General features: G+C 38.7%; 2 protein-coding genes across 3 annotated transcripts; one reads left to right on the top strand and one right to left on the bottom strand.

Annotated features, from left to right (window-relative positions):
* Positions 1-22: 22 nt before the first annotated feature.
* rcl1 (RNA terminal phosphate cyclase-like 1) lies at positions 23-14,003 on the top strand. Its single transcript, XM_058056211.1, has 9 exons — positions 23-218; positions 567-638; positions 1,320-1,495; positions 3,122-3,196; positions 3,271-3,395; positions 3,575-3,700; positions 4,837-4,993; positions 9,631-9,734; positions 13,368-14,003. Exons 1-9 carry the CDS (start codon positions 89-91, stop codon positions 13,519-13,521), a joined length of 1,119 nt encoding a protein of 372 aa, XP_057912194.1. The 5' UTR covers positions 23-88; the 3' UTR covers positions 13,522-14,003.
* On the bottom strand, positions 13,549-20,890 carry anxa3b (annexin A3b). 2 transcript variants are annotated; one of them, XM_058056208.1, is made up of 14 exons: positions 20,754-20,890; positions 20,616-20,637; positions 20,492-20,539; positions 18,640-18,727; positions 18,467-18,561; positions 18,293-18,406; positions 18,136-18,226; positions 17,958-18,037; positions 16,795-16,851; positions 16,557-16,650; positions 16,385-16,480; positions 15,198-15,256; positions 14,833-14,955; positions 13,549-13,884 (listed from the first exon to the last, which is right to left on the bottom strand). In XM_058056208.1, the coding sequence occupies exons 1-14, from the start codon at positions 20,867-20,869 to the stop codon at positions 13,828-13,830; spliced, it is 1,140 nt and encodes a 379-aa protein (XP_057912191.1). In that variant the 5' UTR covers positions 20,870-20,890; the 3' UTR covers positions 13,549-13,827. The 2 variants fall into 2 exon arrangements, with proteins under 2 accessions (XP_057912191.1, XP_057912192.1); XM_058056209.1 differs by having other exon boundaries at positions 20,616-20,677; positions 20,754-20,843.
* Between the last annotated feature and the right edge of the window lie 719 nt (positions 20,891-21,609).

Genomic DNA, 21,609 nt, shown 5'->3' with positions numbered 1-21,609 from the left:
CTAGCCTCGCAGTCTGCTACTTCCTGGAAAAACACACGTGGATTCCAGCGATTCCTCCACGCACCGAGCGAGCAGCAACAACAACAACATGGCAAGTTACGGGCTCACCTACGACGGATGTAACTTCTTCAGACAACGCCTGGTTTTGTCCACGCTGAGTGGGAAGCGTATTAAAATCAGAAACATCCGGTCCAAAGACGATGATCCGGGGCTGCGAGGTGAGTTGTTGTTGTCGGGTAGATCTTAAGTGGCGTCGCAGTTAGCATCTCATGCTAACAGGCTAGCTGCTGCGCAGTTGGGAGTGACTTTCAAGACGGCGGTAGAAGAGAAGCTATGGCGCCGGGCTTCTGTTTGGAATGGAATTAAATGTCGATTTAATGTCATAAATTAAAATGTTGTGTTGTTGTGAATGTGAGAAACTAAAATAAGACTTTGCCAAGTGGGACAGGTAAATGCCATGGCGTCAGTGGCGTGTCCCTTGTTTTGTTATGGTTGGCTAATACCTCAAATTGTTTTTTAAGAATGTATGAATACATTGTAAATTGTTTTTTTTCTGTGTTTTGAAGATTTTGAGGCCAGCTTCATCAGACTTCTTGACAAAGTGACCAACGGCTCCACGATAGAAATAAACCAAACAGGTGGATGTTGATGTCATGTTACATCATGTATTGTTTATGAATACGTCTGATTTAGCTTATTTGTTGCGACATCGATGGAAAAATTGCAAATTTTTGCAAGTCATCAAGACTGTATTTTGGGGAACATTGTCAGATATTTACTTTTTTAAAAAGTTTTAGAAATGCACAAGATATAAGACGGGTGTTTTCCACAAGACTGCAATTTACAAATCATATTTGATCACGACATGTCATTTTTATGGACGCAATTGGAGACAAACTGATGAGTGATGCTTTTTGTGTTAGTCTGCAAACGTGGTCACCAAGTCCAGAAAAAAATTATGACGGCAGAAATAGATCATTAGAATGACGGAAAAAAAACTGCAGCAATACAGTACAATGGTGTTGCAACGAATGAATGATTGCGGCAACTTTGTGCAAAATAAATCGTCAGAATGACTACAACTAAGCCTGGAAATAGTCCACTAATTATCAATATTGTACATAGTAATACAGCATTGGGACAAGCTGTAATGTACAGTGTGAGCGTCAGACTGAGGAGGGCAAAAAATGGGTCATGCAGACAGTCATGCTCAACTGTGACGCTTTTGCCTTGCAGATTTTTACATTTTTGCTTATCTTTCCGATAAAGCGCCTTGTAAACTTTGCACATGTTGTACTCCTTTTGTTCCACTCCTCAAGGCACGGTGTTATTCTACCAACCGGGTTTGCTTTATGGAGGCTGCATCGAACACGACTGCAACCTGCAGCGCTCCGTAGGGTACTATCTGGAGGCCCTGCTCATGCTGGGCCCCTTCATGAAGACCGCGTTAAAGGCCACCCTTAGGGGCGTCACCAATGACCCCACGGACCCCACGGTACGACAACACACTAGTTTCAATTGTGAAACAGAACGGTTTGAGTCTTGGTAAAGCTTATTTCAACCATTCAGAATGAATCGTACGAAAACTGAATCACATGGAAAGTGGAACCCACTAAAATTTTTGTCAAACCGAAAAATATGTAAAGTCAGGGAAACTTTTGTCCACCCAAATCCCTGGAAATGTTTTGCCAAAAATTGTCATATTTTGCTTCAAATTTTTGTTAAACAAAACCATATGAAAAGTGGGGACACACTTGGGTGAAAATTGTAATTGAAAACTAAAAATCAAAAAAATGGGGCAAGTTTCTATTGAAAAAGGTTTTGAAAAATAATGAAATTGTTTAGCATTTTTTTTTAGCAAAAGCAGAATCATATAAAAAATGAGTTTCATTTTTTTTGTCAAATAATCCTACAAAAAGGTGATGAAATCAGTCATCATAATATAATTTTTTTGGGACAAAAAATTATCACACAGAATCAAGAATCAAGTTTTTTTTCAACAAAGATAATCATGAAAAGTAAAACAAATATTTGTTGAAAACAGAATCTAAGAAAAATTGTAGCAAAAGTTTGGTGAAATATGAAAAAATATTGTTTAATTATGAACAAAAACTGTGGTGCAAATTTTTAGCAAAAAAATAATCAGATGAAAATGTGTGTGTTTTTGGTTAATTTGTTTTTGTCAAATGATCCTACTAAAAGGTGGATGAATTTTTTTTCAAATTTTTTAATCAAATTTTTTGGGACAAAAAAAATCAAACAGAATCAAGTTTTTTTCAACAAACACAATCATATGAAAAGTTTAAAAAAATATTTGTTGAAAACAGAATCTTAGTAAAATTTTAGCAAATGTTTAGAGAAATATGAATTTTTTTAAATTAATAACAAAAACTGTGGTGCAAATTTTCATCAAAAATCAAATTGTACAGAAAGTGGTGTGCATTTTTGGTGCACATTTTGTCAAACTGAATGGGGCAATATTTTGGAGAACAGAATCGTATAAAAAGCGGGGCAATTTTTTTGTTGTGAACTGAATCGTGGGGCTTCATTTTGGTTGGTGAGAATTTTCATCAAACTGAATCATCCTATAAGTGGGGACGACATTTAGATGCAAATTTTCATCAACAGAGTCCTATGTAAAAATATTGGTGCAAATTCTGCCAGAAACGGAATCGTACAAAACGTGGGAAAACAATTTGGGTCACATTTTGTTTGTAAACAATTGTACAAAAAAAACAGGCTTATATTCTGGTGCAAATTTTCGTCAAAAAAGGAATGTAGGTTGTATGAAAACGGAGGTTTGATGCTGTTATTTGACGTTGATTGCGTCAACGAGGGCGGAGCTGCTATTTGAAGAAATGCATTCATCCAGATTGGATTAGAGTGTATCCTGTCGTAACCACTATGTGTTATAATGCACACGATGGATATGAAGAAGCAGGAGAGATGGATGTGTCGTTATCACAATTTGCAAACATCCTCCTACTTTTATTTCTTTGCTTCTCTCCAAGACGTGCGTTGTGCCTACAGGGGCGAGTAGTGAGTGGGTTAGGGGGAGATGGATGTTGTCATGGAAACAGTGAAGCGCATCTCTGCTTGTTGTTGTTTTTGCTGCATTCAGGTGGACCTGCTCAAGTGCACAGCTCTTCCTGTGATGAAGAAGTTCGGCATCGATGGAGACGGCTTAGACCTGAAGGTTGACATGCGAGATACGGCGTTATTGAGATAACATGTCACATGCAAATCAGTCTGACTTGCATGCTCCCCCAGGTGGTGAAGAGAGGAATGGCACCTGGCGGAGGAGGAGAGGTGGTGTTTACGTGCCCTGTCAGAAGGACCATCAGACCCGTGCAGCTCACAGACCCAGGAAAAATTAAAAGAATCCGGGGTGTGGCGTATCCTTTTTTTACTCATCGAGGTTCTTGACTTTTATTTCAAGCAACATGATTGTTTGAAGTTTCGATATTTTACCCCTGCCAACATGTACCCACTTTTTGTGTTTCTCATACACCCTTGGAGGTGTTCTTCATGATGCCGATCAGCCACCAAAGCAACCTTAACATGTCCAATTTAGATATTCCGTTCGAGTTTCCCCTCAGATGGCCAACAGGATTGTGGAGTCGGCCCGGGGAGTCTTGAACCAGTTCATCCCGGACATCTACATCCACACGGACCACATGAAGGGAACCAACTCTGGCAAGTCAGTATCATCACAGGACTCTGTGATTATGTGATATTTGGAAGGAAACTGCAATGTGCCCATTTCACCACGAGATGGCGCTACCACAAACCCTAAAACTTCCCTCAAGTTGCACAGTTTGGAAAAAAAACACTTCCAGAAGTTCACCTCCATCAGCCTCCCAAATATTTTTTTTTTAAATCTTAGCTTTTTTTGCAATGCCGCCAAAAACAGGAACCAGTGGTGGCACGTAGTAAAAGTGTGGCAATAACCATAGAACTGAAATTCAAGCAAGAAAAAAGTCTGTGCTGGCTGCTCAGTACAATATGGCATACTTTGAGGCTTGTATGAATAGCCCCACATCTTTTTACCTCAAAAGTATGATAGTTACGAGGAAAAAATATGAAGTTGAATGCTATTACAGTAATGGCCATTATAAATGGATTATTTTGGTCGTTAAAGCACAGAAAGCACACCATTATGAGAGCTCTCTGGACATGAGATAACACCCCTATAGTCACCTTTACACTCATATTATCCAATATACTGTATACCGTTCCTTTTTTTACCCTGTGGTTTTGTACAATACTACTGCGGTGGTTATCGTCTCATGTAGCATCGTACATATCAAAATGTCATTGAATGTGTCTTCTTAATGCCCTGACCTGTGATAAGCTCATTTCCGCCAAGTAGGTTTCCTTTTTCATACATTTTTGGAGCGTAGAAAATCAGTTGACCACTTTCTAAATATGCTTTTTAACATTTAGAGCCCTCTAATAACACCCCTATAGTCACCTTTACTCTCTTGTTATATGATATAGTAGACACAATAAGAGAAAATAAGTCATCAAATACTTGTACTCATGTGTTTATTATAAATGTCCTCCCTATGGGACCCGGAAGAGGGATGGACAGGAAGTGACCGACGGGATTCAGAGTTGAGTTTCAGCTTTATGTGGGTAATGCCCCTTTTTATTGACATGGTTATTGTTTATTGGGGATCAGTGTGCCTGGCAGTCAAAGCCCCGTTGTTCCGGCAATCAAGTTTGGTGCTTGTGTGTCACACCCAACATTACCGTCACATGACACAGTATGGAATGCATCCTTTCAATATTTCTATTTTAGTTCATTTAACGTGTGAAACGGCTTTGTCACAGGTCACCAGGTTTTGGTCTGATGCTGGTGGCAGAGACTCTGGAAGGTTCTTTCCTCGGCGCTGAGATGGCGTCCACGCCGCAGGGACAAGGAAACCCCGTTTTGCCCGAAGACTTGGGACGGGACTGTGCCAAGCTGCTGCTGGAGGAAGTACATCGGGTAAGCGCCGCTGCTACTTTTACATCGCATGTATTTCCGTGTAACATTCGGCAAGGCGGCTTGTTTGGCCTTTCAAGCGGGCGGATGTAAGAGGAGGCAAATTTGGGCTTTTGAGCGAAACGCCTCAAACTGTTATTTTGCAAAGTTTTATTGCAGCCGTTTCTGTTAGTCAAATATGACCGTCAAAACAAGCGTTATGCAAACGAGCATAACGCCATTCGGTACCACTGCTTTTCGGGACAATTGCTAAGTGTTTGGCTGAATACCTGTCATACGCCGTCAGGACATCAGGAGGACGTGGTGCGACGCTCACACTCGCTGTCGTTGTTCGCTGGCATTCCCCAATAATGACCGTGAATCCCCGTCTGGAATGCAGCTCGGAGTTTGTTTATAGGCATCAGCGGACATGTGGTAGCATCTAAAGGCTATGCTTTTTCCGACCAGGGCCACATCGGGAAATATAAAAGGATGCAACTCGAGATATAGTAACTATATAGTATATACTTACATAGTATATAGTACTTTTGTTAGTATCAACGTCACCGTATTTTTATACATTTCTTCTTGAATAGTCCTTGTCATTTTATGCCCATAACACTTTGATTTTATCCACCTAATCGTTTTTTCTCAACCTAATTTTCAAAAAATTATGTTATTTTGTTTGTTTTTCATATTCCACCTTAAAAAATATTTAATCTTAATATTTTTCCTCATAAAATTAAATTAACTTGTTAGATTACATTTTTTCTTCATATTTTGACTCTATTCTTTTCATGAATATTTTAACTCTGCGCTCCTAAAATGTATATTATTATTTTATGTGTATTCGTACATATGTGTATTTTACATTATACACATATGCATGTAATATTTTCATATCTCATGCTATGACTTTATAAAATTGTGACTTCACGACTTTTTTCTCTTAATATTTTTGACTTCTCCTAAAATTACAACTGTTTTTTTTCCCTTTCTAATGGGTGTTTTTAGATTTTTTTGTCTCAACGATTTAACTAATTAACTTCTTAGAATTAGGACTTTATTCCCATAATATTTATGATTTATGAATATTTTTTATTAATTCTTTTAACAGTTAACACTTTCCCTAATTAAAAGAAAATACATTGTTGTTTTGTTTGCTTCACATAATATTTTACTAATTAATTAATACTTAAAATTTTTACTCTTAATATTATATTTCCTCATAATATTACATTATTCTTGTTCCCTTCATTTTCTGACTTTATTCTTGTAAAGTCACTGCTGATTTTTCCATCTTGAAGTTATATTGATAAATTATATTTATAGACTACACTGCAGGCCTCCAATGGCCCCCGGGCCACACTTTGGGCACCCCTGTAATGACATAGATTGCATTGGAATAGTTTGAGATGCGGTGTCAGAAGTGGGATGCTCAGCCGTGAGGGCTTCCTTGGCCTGTGTGGGATTCGAACCTGGAGATGGGTGAAGCAAGAGGGGGATTTTTGATGGGGCTGCGTCTGCAAGGGGGCGCTAGTTTGTTGTTCAGTGGTGTCTGAAGTGGGATGGTTAGCTTTGGGACCCATAGAACAGGTTTGTGACAATATTTAATGTTATTACTTGTGAATATATTTGAACAGTTGTTGACTTATTGGATGATGCTTACCTGTTAGTTACTCGGAAATCCACTCTCCAAATGCTAACGTATAGCTATCGTGTAGCTCAGAGGTCTCAAACACGCAGCCCGAGGGCCAAATGTGGCCCGCAGGCCACTAGTTTGAGGCCCCCGCCTTGATATGAAAGTTTAATGTTAGTGCGGCCCGCGCAAGTTTGATATGGATGCTGTATGGTATCATGTACCCAGAAAAAATTATTACGTTTGATTAATGTTCATGGTAAAGGTTAAATAACTGTTATCCTCCCTATCCGTGTGGAAGTGGTAAGTTTTTGGCTATTTAAGTTTAAAGGAAATAACTTGAAGGCTACCGTTTAGGTCGCTAGCTCTCTAGTTTGCGAGTTAGCATGTGTCTCAAGACCCTGCAGTTGCGCAATATGTTGTAAATAAAAAGAGTATAAATGTGACTATAGTCGTGTTTTGTCATGTCTACAGGGCTCTAATAATGCTTTGTTCATTTTAATCTGAAAAAAATAATTTGTCTACCCACCAACTATATGTGGTTTCTTAAGTTTTTATTATTTGCAGTTTTATTATTATTATTATATTTATTTATTACTGATTGATTTTCTTTAGTCTTGATTTGTTTATTTATTTTTCATCTTATTTTGTGCAGAAAAATACAAATTAAGATATTTGAGAACAGTGGAATGTTTTATCAGAGCTTTTATTGTAGAAAATCGGAACCAAAGCACTGAAAAAGTTTGTATATTTTTCTGTTTTTAATAAATGCGTTTTTTTTGGGGGGGGGCTGATGCGGCCCAGCCTTGCCCAGACCCTAGCTCCAGTGGCCCCCAGCTAAATTGAGTTTGAGACCCCTGGTGTAGCTGAAAGCAATAATGGATGATTGCTTGTTGTTTTAGCATACACGGGTTGACTTATTTTTACACTTGAATGGCAGTTGCATCGTTCCAGCCCACCTTCAAGTGACAAATAGCGTTTACTGCTGTTGTTGTTGTTGGCGTTTTGCCGTCGCTAAGGTGACCGCCGGTCCGGATAATCGGAGAACAGCGTCCCAATGTGGCCGTGGGAAGTGGTCCAATGGGAGCCTTCCAGTCTTATTGGAGCCATGTGAGTCCTGTTAGCCGCGCAGGGGCATCGCTGGTTGACTCTGAAAGAGCGATATTGTTGAAGGCGTCGTCCTCGGGGGCAGCAGCACACGGCGTGGCAATGGTGCATCTGCCCCCTCCAACCCCACCGCCCCCAAGGCTCTCCTAGCTCGGCTGGCTGGAAGATCAGGTCCATTCAAATGCAGGGATTTGAATAAGCAGGTTCTAATAACCCATTGAAGTTTGACAAGGCACCGTGGAGATGAAGGAAATTGATCGGAGCGTCTCCTTGCTGGAATTGTTGTGATATTTTTGTATTCTTTCCAAAAAAAAAAACAAGCGTGTGCCCCGCATGTGTGTTTGCTCTCTGGTTAATGAGTACAGTCGGCTTGTAGTAAAACCAAACACACTGGATGGGACATTTTGTTTTTCAACAATGGACGCCATGTGAGTGCTCCACTCACTCCACACATCTTCCTATTGACTTTGGATGATTGCTCGTTGCACGCCGTACAAATTGATGTCTTTCCGCTTGAAGTATGTTTGGGTGCCATTCCGACTTGTTTTGTTTAGAAAGGTAATACTGTGAGGGTTTTTTTTAGAAAGGGAGGTGGCATTCCCTGTAAGGAGTGAAGGTACTTTTCCAACGCTATAGCCTCTTGGGACACGGGAACAGATGCTTTTTTTCCCCTCATCAGTCACATGACTTTAACAGAACCCAAGAAGACGGTTAATAAGGAACATGTTGAGTTCATTTGTAGCGGCACGTAAAGGTAAGACGGTCAGATACTCTTTTTGGTCATATTTATAATAATATAATAATATTTATAAACATATTTATAATAATAGACTGGACCACAATCTTTTTATTCCCAAATTTGATCTACAATTAGTGAGTAAAGCATTTATGGGAATAAAGCTACATTTAGAGAAAAGAAATAGTAAAATCTATTCGAATAATTCTATATTTTTAGAGAATAAAAGCTATATTTGTAGAGAAAAAAAATGATTGAACATTTTTTTGTGAAACCAAAAAAATGATTGAACATTTTTTTTGGAAAAGAATTAAAGTATCACAAAAATATATCTATATATTTATTTTTTTCAGAAAAAATAGCAACATTTATGAGAATAGTGCTGTATTTTTGTCAAAAAAAAACATTTATGAGGAGTTATATTTTGCCGAAAAAGTATTAAATTTTATTACAATAAAGCTATATTTTGTGGAAAATAATAATAATAATATAATAAATGCATTACAATAATACTAATATTTTTTGGAAAAAATGGTGAAGGAAAATACTATTAAACAGGTGTTTTAAGTAAGGTTTATTGGAATAAAGCTTTATACATTTGTGAGATTAAATCTACATATTTTTGGGACAAAAGGATACATTTACTATAGTAAAGCTATATATAAAAAAAATAATATTAAACACAATAATAAAGTTATATTTTTGTAAGCATTAGATTATTTTTATGTAGGTAAAAAAAAGTGTTTAATGAAGAAGTGTGAAGTGAAGAAGTGAATGTCAAATACCTTCATGATGTATAATTATTGTTATGAATTTATGACTGCCACGCTGTGTATTTAATGTGAATATTTTGCAGTAGTAGTATACTGTAATTCAAATTCTATCAGTGTTTAATATTTGTGTCTTTTTATTCTCAACATATTTGAAACCCGGGTTGGCGTCTGTCGTTGAAGATGTGGCTACGTAACACTCCGGCTGGGTTACGTCTTTGGCTCTATGGTTACCATCGCACTTTCCCTCATTTTCCTGAAAACATTTTCCTGGCGCGAAGAACTTGATAAATCGTACGTCACGGGTCAGCTTCATGTTTTTGCCAACATCTCCGCCCCGTGACGTGTTTGCTACTTGTTGTCGTCGAGGCTGACACGCACGCTGCTACCCTCTTCTGTGTGTTTGTAGGGCGGCTGCGTGGATTCGGCCAATCAGAGCCTGGCACTGCTCCTGATGACCCTTGGCCAGCAGGACGTGTCCAAGGTTTTGCTCGGACCCCTCTCACCGTACACGTAAGCCATTTGGTTTAGTCATCAGTACTTATTGAGTTATTATTCTACCAGAAAGGACAGGAAGTTAGTTATCTCTTACATGAATGGAGGTGAGACCATGAAAGATATGCCACGCATACATGCGTATAGTAACAGTCAGAAGGTACTACCAGGTACTATTTATACTGCAGTCTCCCTTTCCTACCACACAATTTATCGAACTGAATTCTTTAACATATTAACTTTGTGAACTGATATTTAAATGATGCTGAAAATGGCACTGAATAAATGTTGCCATCTTAAAATGTAATATAGGGAAAATGCAATGGCTGACAACTGTGCCAATGGCACTGAGCAAAAACACTGAGTTAGGGGGAGGGTAGAGAGTTTTTATATAAGGATGTCTGACCCTCTGTGACATCACAAAGGAACAGTTTGACCACGCCTTTTGAAACCAAGCGTTTTTAGCCATCCCAAACTTCTTTTAGGGCTCACTTCCAAATGTACAAACCTCGTTATCTGAAACCTTGGCATGGTTTAACACCAGAATACTACATTGGTACTACAGTTTTGGTCAGAATGGTGTAACACCAGAATACTACATTGGTACTGCAGTTATGGGTCAGAATGGTTTCACACCAGAATACTACATTGGTACTACAGTTTTGGTCAGAATGGTGTAACACCAGAATACTACATTGGTACTACAGTTATAGGTCAGAATCGTTACATAACAGAATACTACATTGGTACTACAGTTATAGGTCAGAATGGTGTAACACCAGAATACTACATTGGTACTACAGTTATAGGTCAGAATGGTGTAACGCCAGAATACTACATTGGTACTACAATTATAGGTCAGAATGGTGTAACGCCAGAATACTACATTTGTACTACAATTATAGGTCAGAATGGTTTAACGCCAGAATACTACATTGGTACTACAGTTCTAGGTCAGAATGGTTTAACACCAGAATACTACATTGGTACTACAGTTATAGGTCAGAATGGTTTAACACCAGGATACTACATTGGTACTACAGTTATAGGTCAGAATGGTTTAACACCAGGATACTACATTGGTAATACAGTTATAGGCCATAATGGTGTAACACCATAATACTACTTTAAAACAAACATTTTGCTTTTGAAAAATAAAAAAATACATAAAAAGACCAAAAAAACTTACATTATATTAGGAAGGCAGAAAGTGAACAAATGTAGGATTTAATAAGCTTTGCTTCTTCCTACTCCTTTTGGACATGTGGAACTGTGAACTGATTATGTGATGCATTCAATTGTAATCTGATGCAAGTTCAAATGAAATTAAACCATTACCAATTTTTTTCAATTACATTTTCAGCACAATTTGATGTCAGTTCACAAAATTCCAAAGCAAAGAAATCAGTTGGCTAAACTGAGTGTAAAACGACTGCGTACGTATCAGTACTCTATTTGAGACCCAGCCTTGGTCTACCGAGCCCAAAGCCACATGTTGATGACACGTGGACGAGTCCATGAGTATCGATGTGCGGTGCGTGTACCGGCCCGGAAACGTGAACTGTCCATTTTCAGTTATCATGGTACCGGTGCTGTGTTGCTCTCAAGTACAGTACTATGATAACTGAAGATTGGCAGTGCCTTTGCAATGCAGGACGGCTCCGCCCACTCATGTCGCCTTTCTTTGCAGTTTGCTTTGTGTCCACCGTATCTCCTCAAACGGCGGGACCGCAAATATGTCCACACGACAATGTTTATCATTGGCTCCGGACTCCACCACAGGAAGTGGGATTCAGGATTAATACATGGAATCTTCCTGCTGGAAAATGTTGATTGAATTGTCTAGAGAGACTGCGATCGTTCTTCTCCCACCCCTGCAGATACTGCCATCAAACCACTTTTCATTGAATTATTTACGATTTAAAGCAGGGGTTGGCAAACTACGGTCCGGGGGCCACATCCGGTCCGCCATGTGTTTGAATTTCATTGAAACTTAACATAAGTTAACCTGGCAACATGGCTCGATCCAATCTTTTGATGGTTTTCATCAATTTGGCTATATGATGTTTACAAAATGCTCCTGAAAACATATAGCAGGTTGCATGACACTTTTATAGATACAATAATTCCTTGTGGACTGTGAGAATTATATGTGTGAAATACATATAGTCTGATCCCCCCACCCCTGATTTAAAGCGTCAAAAATAAATCCCTGAATATGCGGGCTAAGATAAGTTCGTACAATGCCAAGAGGCCTGGTACTCTCTGCAGTTGAGTGGCTATCACTAGAAATACTGTGGCTAATTTGATTTGCGGTCGGCTCCCCCAGTTGGTTCTCTCTCGGGCCAGTACGGAGGTGCTAATGCATGCTTTTATATCCTGTCGTTTAGATTACTGTAATGCCCTGCTCTCTGGACTTCCCAAAAAAAAGTATTTTAAATCTCCAATTATTACAGAACGAGGACCACAGGGCGGGAGCACATCACACCAGTTTTAAAGTCGCTACATTGGTCCCCGTCCGCTTCAGGATGGATTTTAAGATTCTCTTATTAGTTTTTAAATGTCTTAACGGCCTTGCACCTTTGTATTTATCTGATCTGCTTTTACCATATCAACCCCCGCGGACCCTGCGGTCCTCCGGCACTGGCCTTTTAACAATACCAAAACCCAGAACTAAAACCCACGGTGAGGCAGCATTTAGCCACTATGGCCCCCACCTGTGGAACAGTCTGCCGGAGAGCCTCAGGACCGCGGAGACTGTTGATATTAAAAAAAAAAAAAGATTAAAGACACACCTTTTTAATCAGGCTTTTAACTAATATTTTTAAACTTTTCTTATGTTTTTATCTTTTTAGTCCTATTTTTATGCTCTTAGTTTTCAGCTTTTAACTCCAGTGTTTTGTTTTTATCTTTTTAATCATATTTTTATGCTCTTAGTCTTCAGCTTTTAACTCCAGTGTTTTGTTTTTATCTTTTTAGTCCTATTTTTTGCTCTTGGTCTTCAGCTTTTAACTACAGTGTTATGTTTTTATCTTTTTAGTCCTATTTTATGCTCTTAGTCTTCGGCTTTTAACTCCAGTGTTATGTTTTTATTTTTTAGTCCTATTTTTTGCTCTTGGTCTTCAGCTTTTAACTACAGTGTTATGTTTTTATCTTTTTAGTCCTATTTTATGCTCTTAGTCTTCAGCTTTTAACTCCAGTGTTTCCTCAGGGGGGTCCTCCACACTGGGGGCTGTGTCGGGTCTGCTGAAGGGGTGCCATCCTTGGGTCCCTTCGACCCGGCCGGCTGGGGGTTCCTCCCTTTAATGTGGGGGTCCGCCCGAGTCGGGGGGGCCTGGGTGCTGGTCCCCTGATGGCACGGCCTGTGGCTCCTCCCAGTGTGGACGGCCCCAAAGGTGGCGTTTCCTTGATCCTCAGTGCCATGCCATGTCTCCCTACTGTGTGTGATTGTGTGTGTGTGTGTGTGTGTGTGTGTGTCTAGTATGGAGGGTGGGAAGGAGGGGCTTTCTTTTTTCTTTGTTTTTTCCTTTTAATTGTGGTAATTGTTTTAATTCTGTAAAGCACTTTGTGTTGCATGTCTTTGCAGGAAAAGTGCTATACAAATAAAGTTGATTTGATTTGACTCTCTGCTGGCTGTCTCCGTCTCTCCAGGATGGAGTTCCTCCGACACCTGAGAGACTTTTTCCAGCTCATGTTCAAAATGGACGTTGAGAAGCCGGTGGAGGAGGAGAACAAAGGGGGGGATAAAGTCCTCATGACGTGCGTGGGGGTCGGTTACAGCAACTTGAACAAATCTTTGAAATAAATGACATTTTGTACACGAAACCCGAGGTGCCAAGTGGAATGCGGTTTATTTGTGTCAAGTATTATGTAGTACACACGAGGGAACTAAATACTGTGGAGTACCGCTTGTCAGTCACAAATGTCACATATGCAAAATTCAGTTTTCGTTTTCTTTTGAAGCCTCAATGAGACGTATGATCCAGCATCGATGGGATTCTTCGTGACACAGCAATTTCAGATGCTTTCAGGTCTCGCTGGTTGGAAAGTCCCTTTTATTATTATCCATGTGCCAAGCGTCCACGTGTTTGTCATCACAGGAAGTCGGGCGTTAGTCCTGGCCGCACAGATGTTTGAGGGCGTTGCCATAGCTGCCTGATACTTCAGACTACAAAAAAAATCAAAACAATCAGCAGCTATTAGACACAAATTAATAGGGGCCTCCCGATCCTATGTTGATGTCCGATGCCACCCCAAAAAAATGCGGTATCAGTTTTTATCAAATACTACAGTATTAATTGGCCCTGTACCCTAGAAAGCGCCCATGAATGATACGGGAAAAGGCCCAAATGATACTGTGTCAAAGCCCAGGGCAGTGATACTGATAAAATATAGAGTTTAACCATGTCCAGTATCAGCCCCCGTAGCTGTCCACTCAGAGTGCGCTGCTCTGGTATCGTGCCCGTGAAACAACCAATCAGAGAACAGTGCACGAGTACTTAGTGCCTAGTGCTTCTCCAGTCACCAAAAAACCCAAACTTGATTAGTGGAACTTTAATTGTCAGACATTGATAAGATAAGACTGTTGATAAAATATTATTGTTGAAATATTTTTGCATTATTGTGTTTACACTGTTTAGATATAATACACGTAATAAACTGAACATTTTCTGGAAACAAAATGGTCTTTTGATTAAATAGTATGTGATAAGATCATCACATGGTTTGTCTGGTATCGGGCCCACAGTATCATGCCCCCAAGTGTCAGTATCAGCCCGAGACCGAAGGTGCCTGATACCAGACAAACCATGTGATAACCTATAAATATCAGCCTGCATGTTTAGCATTTTCTGTGCATTATAACAGGAAAAAATTAGTTAATTTCAGCTAGCTTACAATGCCGTCATTGGGATACACTTATTTCCGTAATCATGCATTAACACTGATACACTGATAATGTAATAGTAGCAGTATCTTGCTGTATTTTGATTATTTTAAAACACTTGTTAACAATTCCACATCCACATAAACGCACCATTAGTCATTTAAATGCCCCTTTTGGCTCTCATTTGATGTCAGGTCGCAGTGTAAATGTACTTCTGTGCATATTTATTACCTCAAGCTGGGAGTAGAGCGTGTACCCAAAGAGTTTCTTGTACTCCGCTCTAATGTCCATCAGATCGATCTCGGAGCGGCTGACCAGTATCCGGGTCAGTGTGGACTCTGTGGTTCCTAAACCCTGAAGGAAACATCCGCATGTTCGGTCAATGCGGGAATTCCTGTATAAATCTGAATGAGTACAATTGTATGTATGATGGACAGCAATGGATGCTTTCCCGGCTGCACACGGTCGACTGCGTTTCAAGCAACGTTGCACTTTTCCCCGCAGCGCTAAAAAGCAGGCTTAACATTCCTATCTCGCCGTTTGTCCTGGCAATGCCATCGTCCATAAAGGAGATGAACCAAATAGACGCTACTCACCTTCATGCTCTCGTAAAGCCTCTCTGCCAGGTACGCAGGCACGTTCTTCACACATTTCACTAAACGGGAAAAAGCAACAAGACCAAAAGACTTTTAAAAAAAAGTCACATGACAAGAACATTTCTAATACATTTGTGGTCTTATTTTCTCATACTTTAAGTAATAGTTTTACAACAATAAAGTACTTAGATTACTAATAAAATTGCATTTTGAGAATAACGTGCTTGAATTACAACAAAATTAAGCTGGTAAATGGGAAAAAATGTCATTAATATTTGACGGGTACAAGACGTCGTATTTTCTTTTACGTAGTATTACGAGGGGAAAAACGTGTCATAAAAAAAGTAATGTCACTCTTTCAAGAAAAACATTGCAAACTTCCAAAATTAATTTCTAAATAAATTAAATTCATAAAAAATAAATTAATAATATATAAATAAATAATTTGTAATAGGTGTGTAGCCTTATTGTCTTAGAATTTCTGACGGAAAAATTCATAATTCAACGAAAATAATGTTCTAATATTATGAGAATAAAGTGCTAAAAGCACAAAATTATATTATTATTTTATTATATTGCTAGAAAAAATATTAGTATTTAGAGAAAAGTTGTATATTTTTTCAAAAGTTACTACTTTTTGGGGGGGGGGTTCTTCTACTTTGTTTTGGGTGGGGATCCTAATTTTATTAGAATAAAGTTGTAATAAGGGAGGAGGAAAAAAGCTGTAAGAAGAAGTAAGAAGTACTTGTAAGAAGTAATTTAATGAAAATAATGTAATAATATTACGAGAATAAAGTGTTAAAAGCACAAAATTATTATTACATTATATTGCTAGAAAAAAAAATTATTTAGAGAAAAGTTTTTTTTTTTCGAAAGTTACTAATGACAAAAAGATTTTTCTTCTACTTTTTTTTGGATTGGGATCCTAATTTTATTAGAATAAAGTTGTAATAAGGGAGGAGGAAAAAACCTGTAAGAAGAACGTCTAAGTAATTTAATGAAAATAATGTAATAATATTAGGGGAATAAAGTGTTAAAATTACAAAATTATTATTACATTATATTGCTAGAAAAAAAATAGTATTTAGAGAAAAAGTTGTATTTTTTTTCGAAAGTTACTAATGACAAAAAGATTTTTCTTCTACTTTTTTGGGGGGGGGGATAAAAGCCTGAAGCGTCATCCTCACCTACAGCCACCAGAAGCGTCTCCAGGTTTCCCGACATTTCGCTCTCGATGCTCTCCTGCAGAGTCTTCTTACTGATGTTCTTGTACTCCACCAGAGCTGCACAAACAAACACATCACCATGTCACGATGTCGTTCTAGACACTTTGGTGACAAGATGGAAGATGCCACCCACTCTGTCTGAGCTGAGGAACACTCCTGTGGCAAAGGATCTCGATGAACCTGCCCTCGTCCGTTCCCCACTTCTTCTCTCCTGCCTCGTACAGAGACTACACAGGTTGATAAAAGTACACAAAATCAAACAAGCGTCGAACGGCTCGTGGTAACTCTACCGCCCATTGAGGCATGTTGATGCCACTGTCATGGCGCCTGTTTTGGGAAAACCAAAGAATGAAAGTGTTGATGAACAGTACTTTGGCATCTGCTTTGGCTTTGGCCCCGTCCACTCCGGCGCTCTCGTCTCTCTTGCCCTGCGTGGACAAACAAGGACACAGTTTGTGATATCGTAAAACAACACAATTGGAAGGCACACCCTTAGCAAAGATGGCGGGCGGCGCGTTAGCCACACAAGATAACAGCGTCAACATATTTATGTAGGAAAGTTGTTATTACTTTTTTTTTCACCTTAAAACATTGTAATCATTCAAATTACGACTTTCCTGTAATTTTTTTGTGGTAAAGTGGGCTATGCTGCTTCCGATTGATCGTGTCGGCTTTGTTGTATAAACGTGTGAGAACAGACCTGCTGTTTTAATTCATATTATTGTGTCTTTGCAATGACGTTTCATTTTGTGTCAAAACGCCATCGTAATAATTCAAAAATCGACCTTAACATCCTACGTTTTTTTTCGTGGTAAAGCGTGACATGCTAATTCCGGGTTTAAGGCTTCCCGGTTGAATGTATCAGCTTTGTTGTGTAAACGTGTCTTTTCCATGACGACGTCGAAACTCAATTCAAAATCCCATTTGATATTTGTTGGCGCTAAAGCCTACACACTAACATCCGGGTTTGAGTACTTTCTAGTGAGAAGTCACCAGCTGAGTGGGACCAATCACAGCGGGGTAAGTATACAGGGAGCGTTTTGGAAATTCAAGGAAATCCAGCTGGAATAGGTGCAGATTCTGGAAGATCTAGAAAGCTTTGTGTGCTGCTTATTGTGTGTAGCTGCTCTATAGGACTCTATAATTTAAAAAAAAAACATTCTATTATATCTACAACTCAATACAAAGGACGGGAAATGAGCATAATAAGTTCAGTTACTTTCAGAATAAAAGAAAGTTTTGTTATGATAGCCTAAGGAGATGCCACCATTTTCTAACTATAACTATTGGCTATATATATAATCAATCTATTATATCTATATGTTTGATATACATAGTGATTTACTGCAGGAGTCGTTATGGACAGTGTTGTGTATTACTGTCCATGTAATGTACAATCACACCTAAAAGCACCATTTTGCAGCGTCCTTGCTGGTGTAAACGAAGGGGAAAATGTTGCCTTTAAGGACTGCAGGTATGATGCGCTCCTATCATTTCACGGCATCAACGCTTGTGTTTTATTGCGCTCTCTTACCTCTGCCAGGAGGAGCAGAGCTTTTCCGTAATCTCCAGAAACCTCCGACTTGAGGTCGTGAAGCAACAGCCTTCCGGTTTCTATGACGCAAGATGGACGCATATTCACATGAACATGGCGTGTCACGTCATGAAGACTAACCTCCTGTTACGCAACGTCAGGTGATAAGAGTCCAAACCTGCCAGGTACGCCGCAGACATGGCTTTGATCTGTCTGTTGGATCTGGAGGCAAAGATTTCCGTCAGCGTGCTCTCGGTGGTGCCTGCACCCTACAAAGTACACATGCGGTAAGTATACTAGTACTTGGTTTTCACGGGACGCAACATCGGACGCACCTTGATGGCTTTGATGACTTCGTGGCAGTCGTAGACGTCAGGCGCTTTCACCAACGCTACCAGCAAGTCCTCAAAGTCTCCATGCGTGTCGCCCTCCAGATCGGCTACTAATGTCTGACAAAGGAGGACCGATGTAAACAAGTGGCAACTTTTGGCTCAACCTTTGACTCGTACCCTTCCTGCGGCTTTCTCGTAGGCTTTGGCGATGAGCTGTCGCTGAGCGTTACTTCTTTGGGTCAACACCTCAACCAGGGTCTTTTCTGTGGTGCCTAAACAAAAGAAGATCCCGCTTCTGACTGGAAAAAATCACTCAAATAATATAAACCGATGCAAGTCGCCTGTCTTACCGATGCCTTCCACCGCCGTCCTGAGAGCAGCCACATCCTCTTCCACTTTAAAGTCGGCTTTGTCCTTCACCGTCCCCCTTGTGTTGGACTAGGAAGAGGAAACGTGGAAAACCAAACACTCCCGTGAGTAGACACAGGGGTGTCCAACGTCTGGCATGGAGGCCACTGGAAGACACAGCTATGTTTCTCTTTGGTTATATTGATTCTTCAAATCTGATTAAATGCGTATCAGAACCCGATGGAGGAGGGTTGGAGCTAAGCCGAACAGGAATGAAGGGAATGCTGACTGGACAAACGTTTGTTACAGCGAGGGCTTCATCGGGAAAAATGACAGCATGCGACTTTGCCTTTGAGCAGCACTTGTAGATGTGCTCTCAAATTCGATATATTTCAAGAAAAATCAGCCTCTCTGCTTTGTAATAAACAGTTGCTGTTGTTGTTTTTTAATTTTACAAATATTTCAAATTTCTTGGCAAATTCTACTTGTAGTATTCTGACTTTACTACTGTAATATTTTGACTTTGCTATTATATTTTTTTCCAGAAATTACAACTTTATTTAGTTTTGTTTCTCGTAATAGTGCAACTAATTTTTTTCTTTAATATTTATTATTTTTTAAATTTATTCTCTAATATTATTAATCATTATATTTAAATGTTCTCCTAAAATGTGTTTTACTATGTTTTTCTCTTAATATATAATATTCTCTTAATATATTCTTGTCAAATTACAATTCTTCTTGTAATTAGGACTTCATTCCCATCATATGGACTTTATTCTCCAAACAATATAACTTTTTCTGCACCCTAATTTTGTAAAAAAAAAATACAACTTTATTTGTTGTTTTTTGTTTCACATAATATTACAGTGTAACTGTATTTTATTTTATATGTATTCTTTTTTATTTATTCTCTAATATTATTAACCATTATATTTAAATGTTCTCCTAAAATGTGTTTTACTATGTTTTTCTCTTAATATATAATATTCCCTTAATATATTCTTGTCAAATTACAATTCTTGTAATTAGGACTTTATTCCCATCATATGGACTTTATTCTCCTAACAATATAACTTTTTCTGCACCCTAATGTTGTAAAAATTGTTTTTTATTATTTTTATTATTTATTTTTTTATTTGTTGTTTTTTTGTTTCACAAAATATTACAACTTTTTTAAAACATTATCTATTTTTTCTTTAATATTTCAACTCATAATATATGAGTACTATGTATATTAATCTATATTATAATATATATAATATAATATTGGGCGGCACGGCGTTCGAGTGGTTAGCGCACGACCTCACAGCTAGGAGACCAGGGTTCAATTCCACCCTCGGCCATCTCTATGTGGAGTTTGCATGTTCTCCCCGTGCATGCGTGGGTTTTCTCCGGGTACTCCGGTTTCCTCCCACATTCCAAAAACATGCTAGGTTAATTGGCCACTCCAAATTGTCCATAGGTATGAATGTGAGTGTGAATGGTTGTTTGTCTATATGTGCCCTGTGATTGGCTGGCCACCAGTCCAGGGTGTACCCCGCCTCTCGCCCAAAGACAGCTGGGATAGGCTCCAGCACCCCCGCGACCCTCGAATGAATGAATGAATGAATGAATATAATATTATATATTCTTGTAAAATGATGACTATTTCTCTTAATATTTTGACTTGTCAACTTCCTGATATTTTTTTATGATTTAGTTGTATTGTTAATTCTGGAATGTGACGCTGGCCAATAACATCTGCGGGCGTCCTATCTGCTACTAGTACTAAGAGTTATTTATTTTAAAACCTGTTTTTAGAGTATATGCATGAGATGTATTACTATATTATTTCTTAAAAATGCAACTTACTGTGACACTCAGGGACGAGGGGGAGTCTAACAGCAAATCCAGATCATCCTACAATGATAAAAAAAATGGAATAACTCACTTTCCCTAAAGAGATTTAGTGTTTATCGTGTCCACTTCAACTCACCCACATGTTGGTGGTTGTTGAGCTGTGGGCGATAGAATGCAAAACACAAGCTTGACTAGATCCTATTTCCAATCCCACAGAGTAAAAAACACACAGAAAGACGACAAAAATGCATCAAATATCAAATGTTTATCTTACCTAAAGGACATATCCGGGCTGTTGTTATTCCAAGCGTGGAATTTCGAGTGTTCCACAATCATGCACTTTTCACCGACGTGGAAAAGGCAACGCCCATTAGAAGGAAGTTGACTCATCTTTTTTTTTTCTTCTTTATTGTGGCAACTGTCCAACATTTTTTAATGAAGAGTAACGGGAAAGTTACAAAATGCAAGCAGAAAACCCCCTCACATTAATCCGGGGAGAAATGTAATATTGCAACAACTTTTCCTAATGTTTTAACGGTTTTGTAGTGTTTGTCAGACCATATGATTTCAATTGTCTAAAACGTTTGAAATGATTATGACTTTTTATTCCCACCCAGGAATAGTTTTTTTTTAACACTTCTTCGGAGAAGTTATCATTTGCGGATCGATACGGAAATATTGATCCTGACAATACTAGCCCTTCATGCCCTAACATCGATTTTCAAATCAAAATATCGATGCATTTGATAATTTTTTTGATACTTTAGTCATTTGAGGGAGTATAGCTTGACGAGATTCTGTCTAAATGCTCCGCAATTGGTGGGTACTACTTTTTCTTCCGCCTGAATGCGTAACACAGCGGCACAGTGCTCAGTCTGTTGAACAATGGCGGAATGTAAACAGAGCCATGTGTGGATTGTGACTCATATTATCATTCTTATAGTAGTTTTTAAGAAATTATTTTACGTTGTTTTGGTTGTTTAAAGTACAAATTTCACATATTTTAAATAATTTTGTCATGTTTTCTGTTGTACGCATATTAGCTTGATTCACTCAATATACTTAAGGGTTTTGAATACATTACTCTGATTTCTTATGTTCTTTATGTTTTGATTTGAAATAAACTACTA

The sequence above is a fragment of the Doryrhamphus excisus genome, chromosome 19 (genome assembly GCF_030265055.1).
Source record: "Doryrhamphus excisus isolate RoL2022-K1 chromosome 19, RoL_Dexc_1.0, whole genome shotgun sequence".
Lineage (NCBI taxonomy): Eukaryota > Metazoa > Chordata > Actinopteri > Syngnathiformes > Syngnathidae > Doryrhamphus > Doryrhamphus excisus.
The sequence above is the reverse complement of the archived record's forward strand: the minus strand, read 5'-3'. Positions and strand labels throughout refer to the sequence as shown.

Excerpts from the sequence above, each read along its gene's own strand:
- anxa3b (XM_058056208.1), bottom strand. The coding sequence starts at position 20,869 with ATGAGTCAACTTCCTTCTAATGGGCGTTGCCTTTTCCACGTCGGTGAA. Across the intron at positions 20,638-20,753 it reads AGCCCGGATATGTCCTTTAG|CTCAACAACCACCAACATGT; the intron begins GTAAGATAAACA and ends TATCGCCCACAG. Across the intron at positions 18,562-18,639 it reads GACGGCGGTGGAAGGCATCG|GCACCACAGAAAAGACCCTG; the intron begins GTAAGACAGGCG and ends TCTTTTGTTTAG.
- rcl1 (XM_058056211.1), top strand. The coding sequence starts at position 89 with ATGGCAAGTTACGGGCTCACCTACGACGGATGTAACTTCTTCAGACAA. Across the intron at positions 3,701-4,836 it reads AAGGGAACCAACTCTGGCAA|GTCACCAGGTTTTGGTCTGA; the intron begins GTCAGTATCATC and ends GCTTTGTCACAG. Across the intron at positions 4,994-9,630 it reads TGCTGGAGGAAGTACATCGG|GGCGGCTGCGTGGATTCGGC; the intron begins GTAAGCGCCGCT and ends GTGTGTTTGTAG.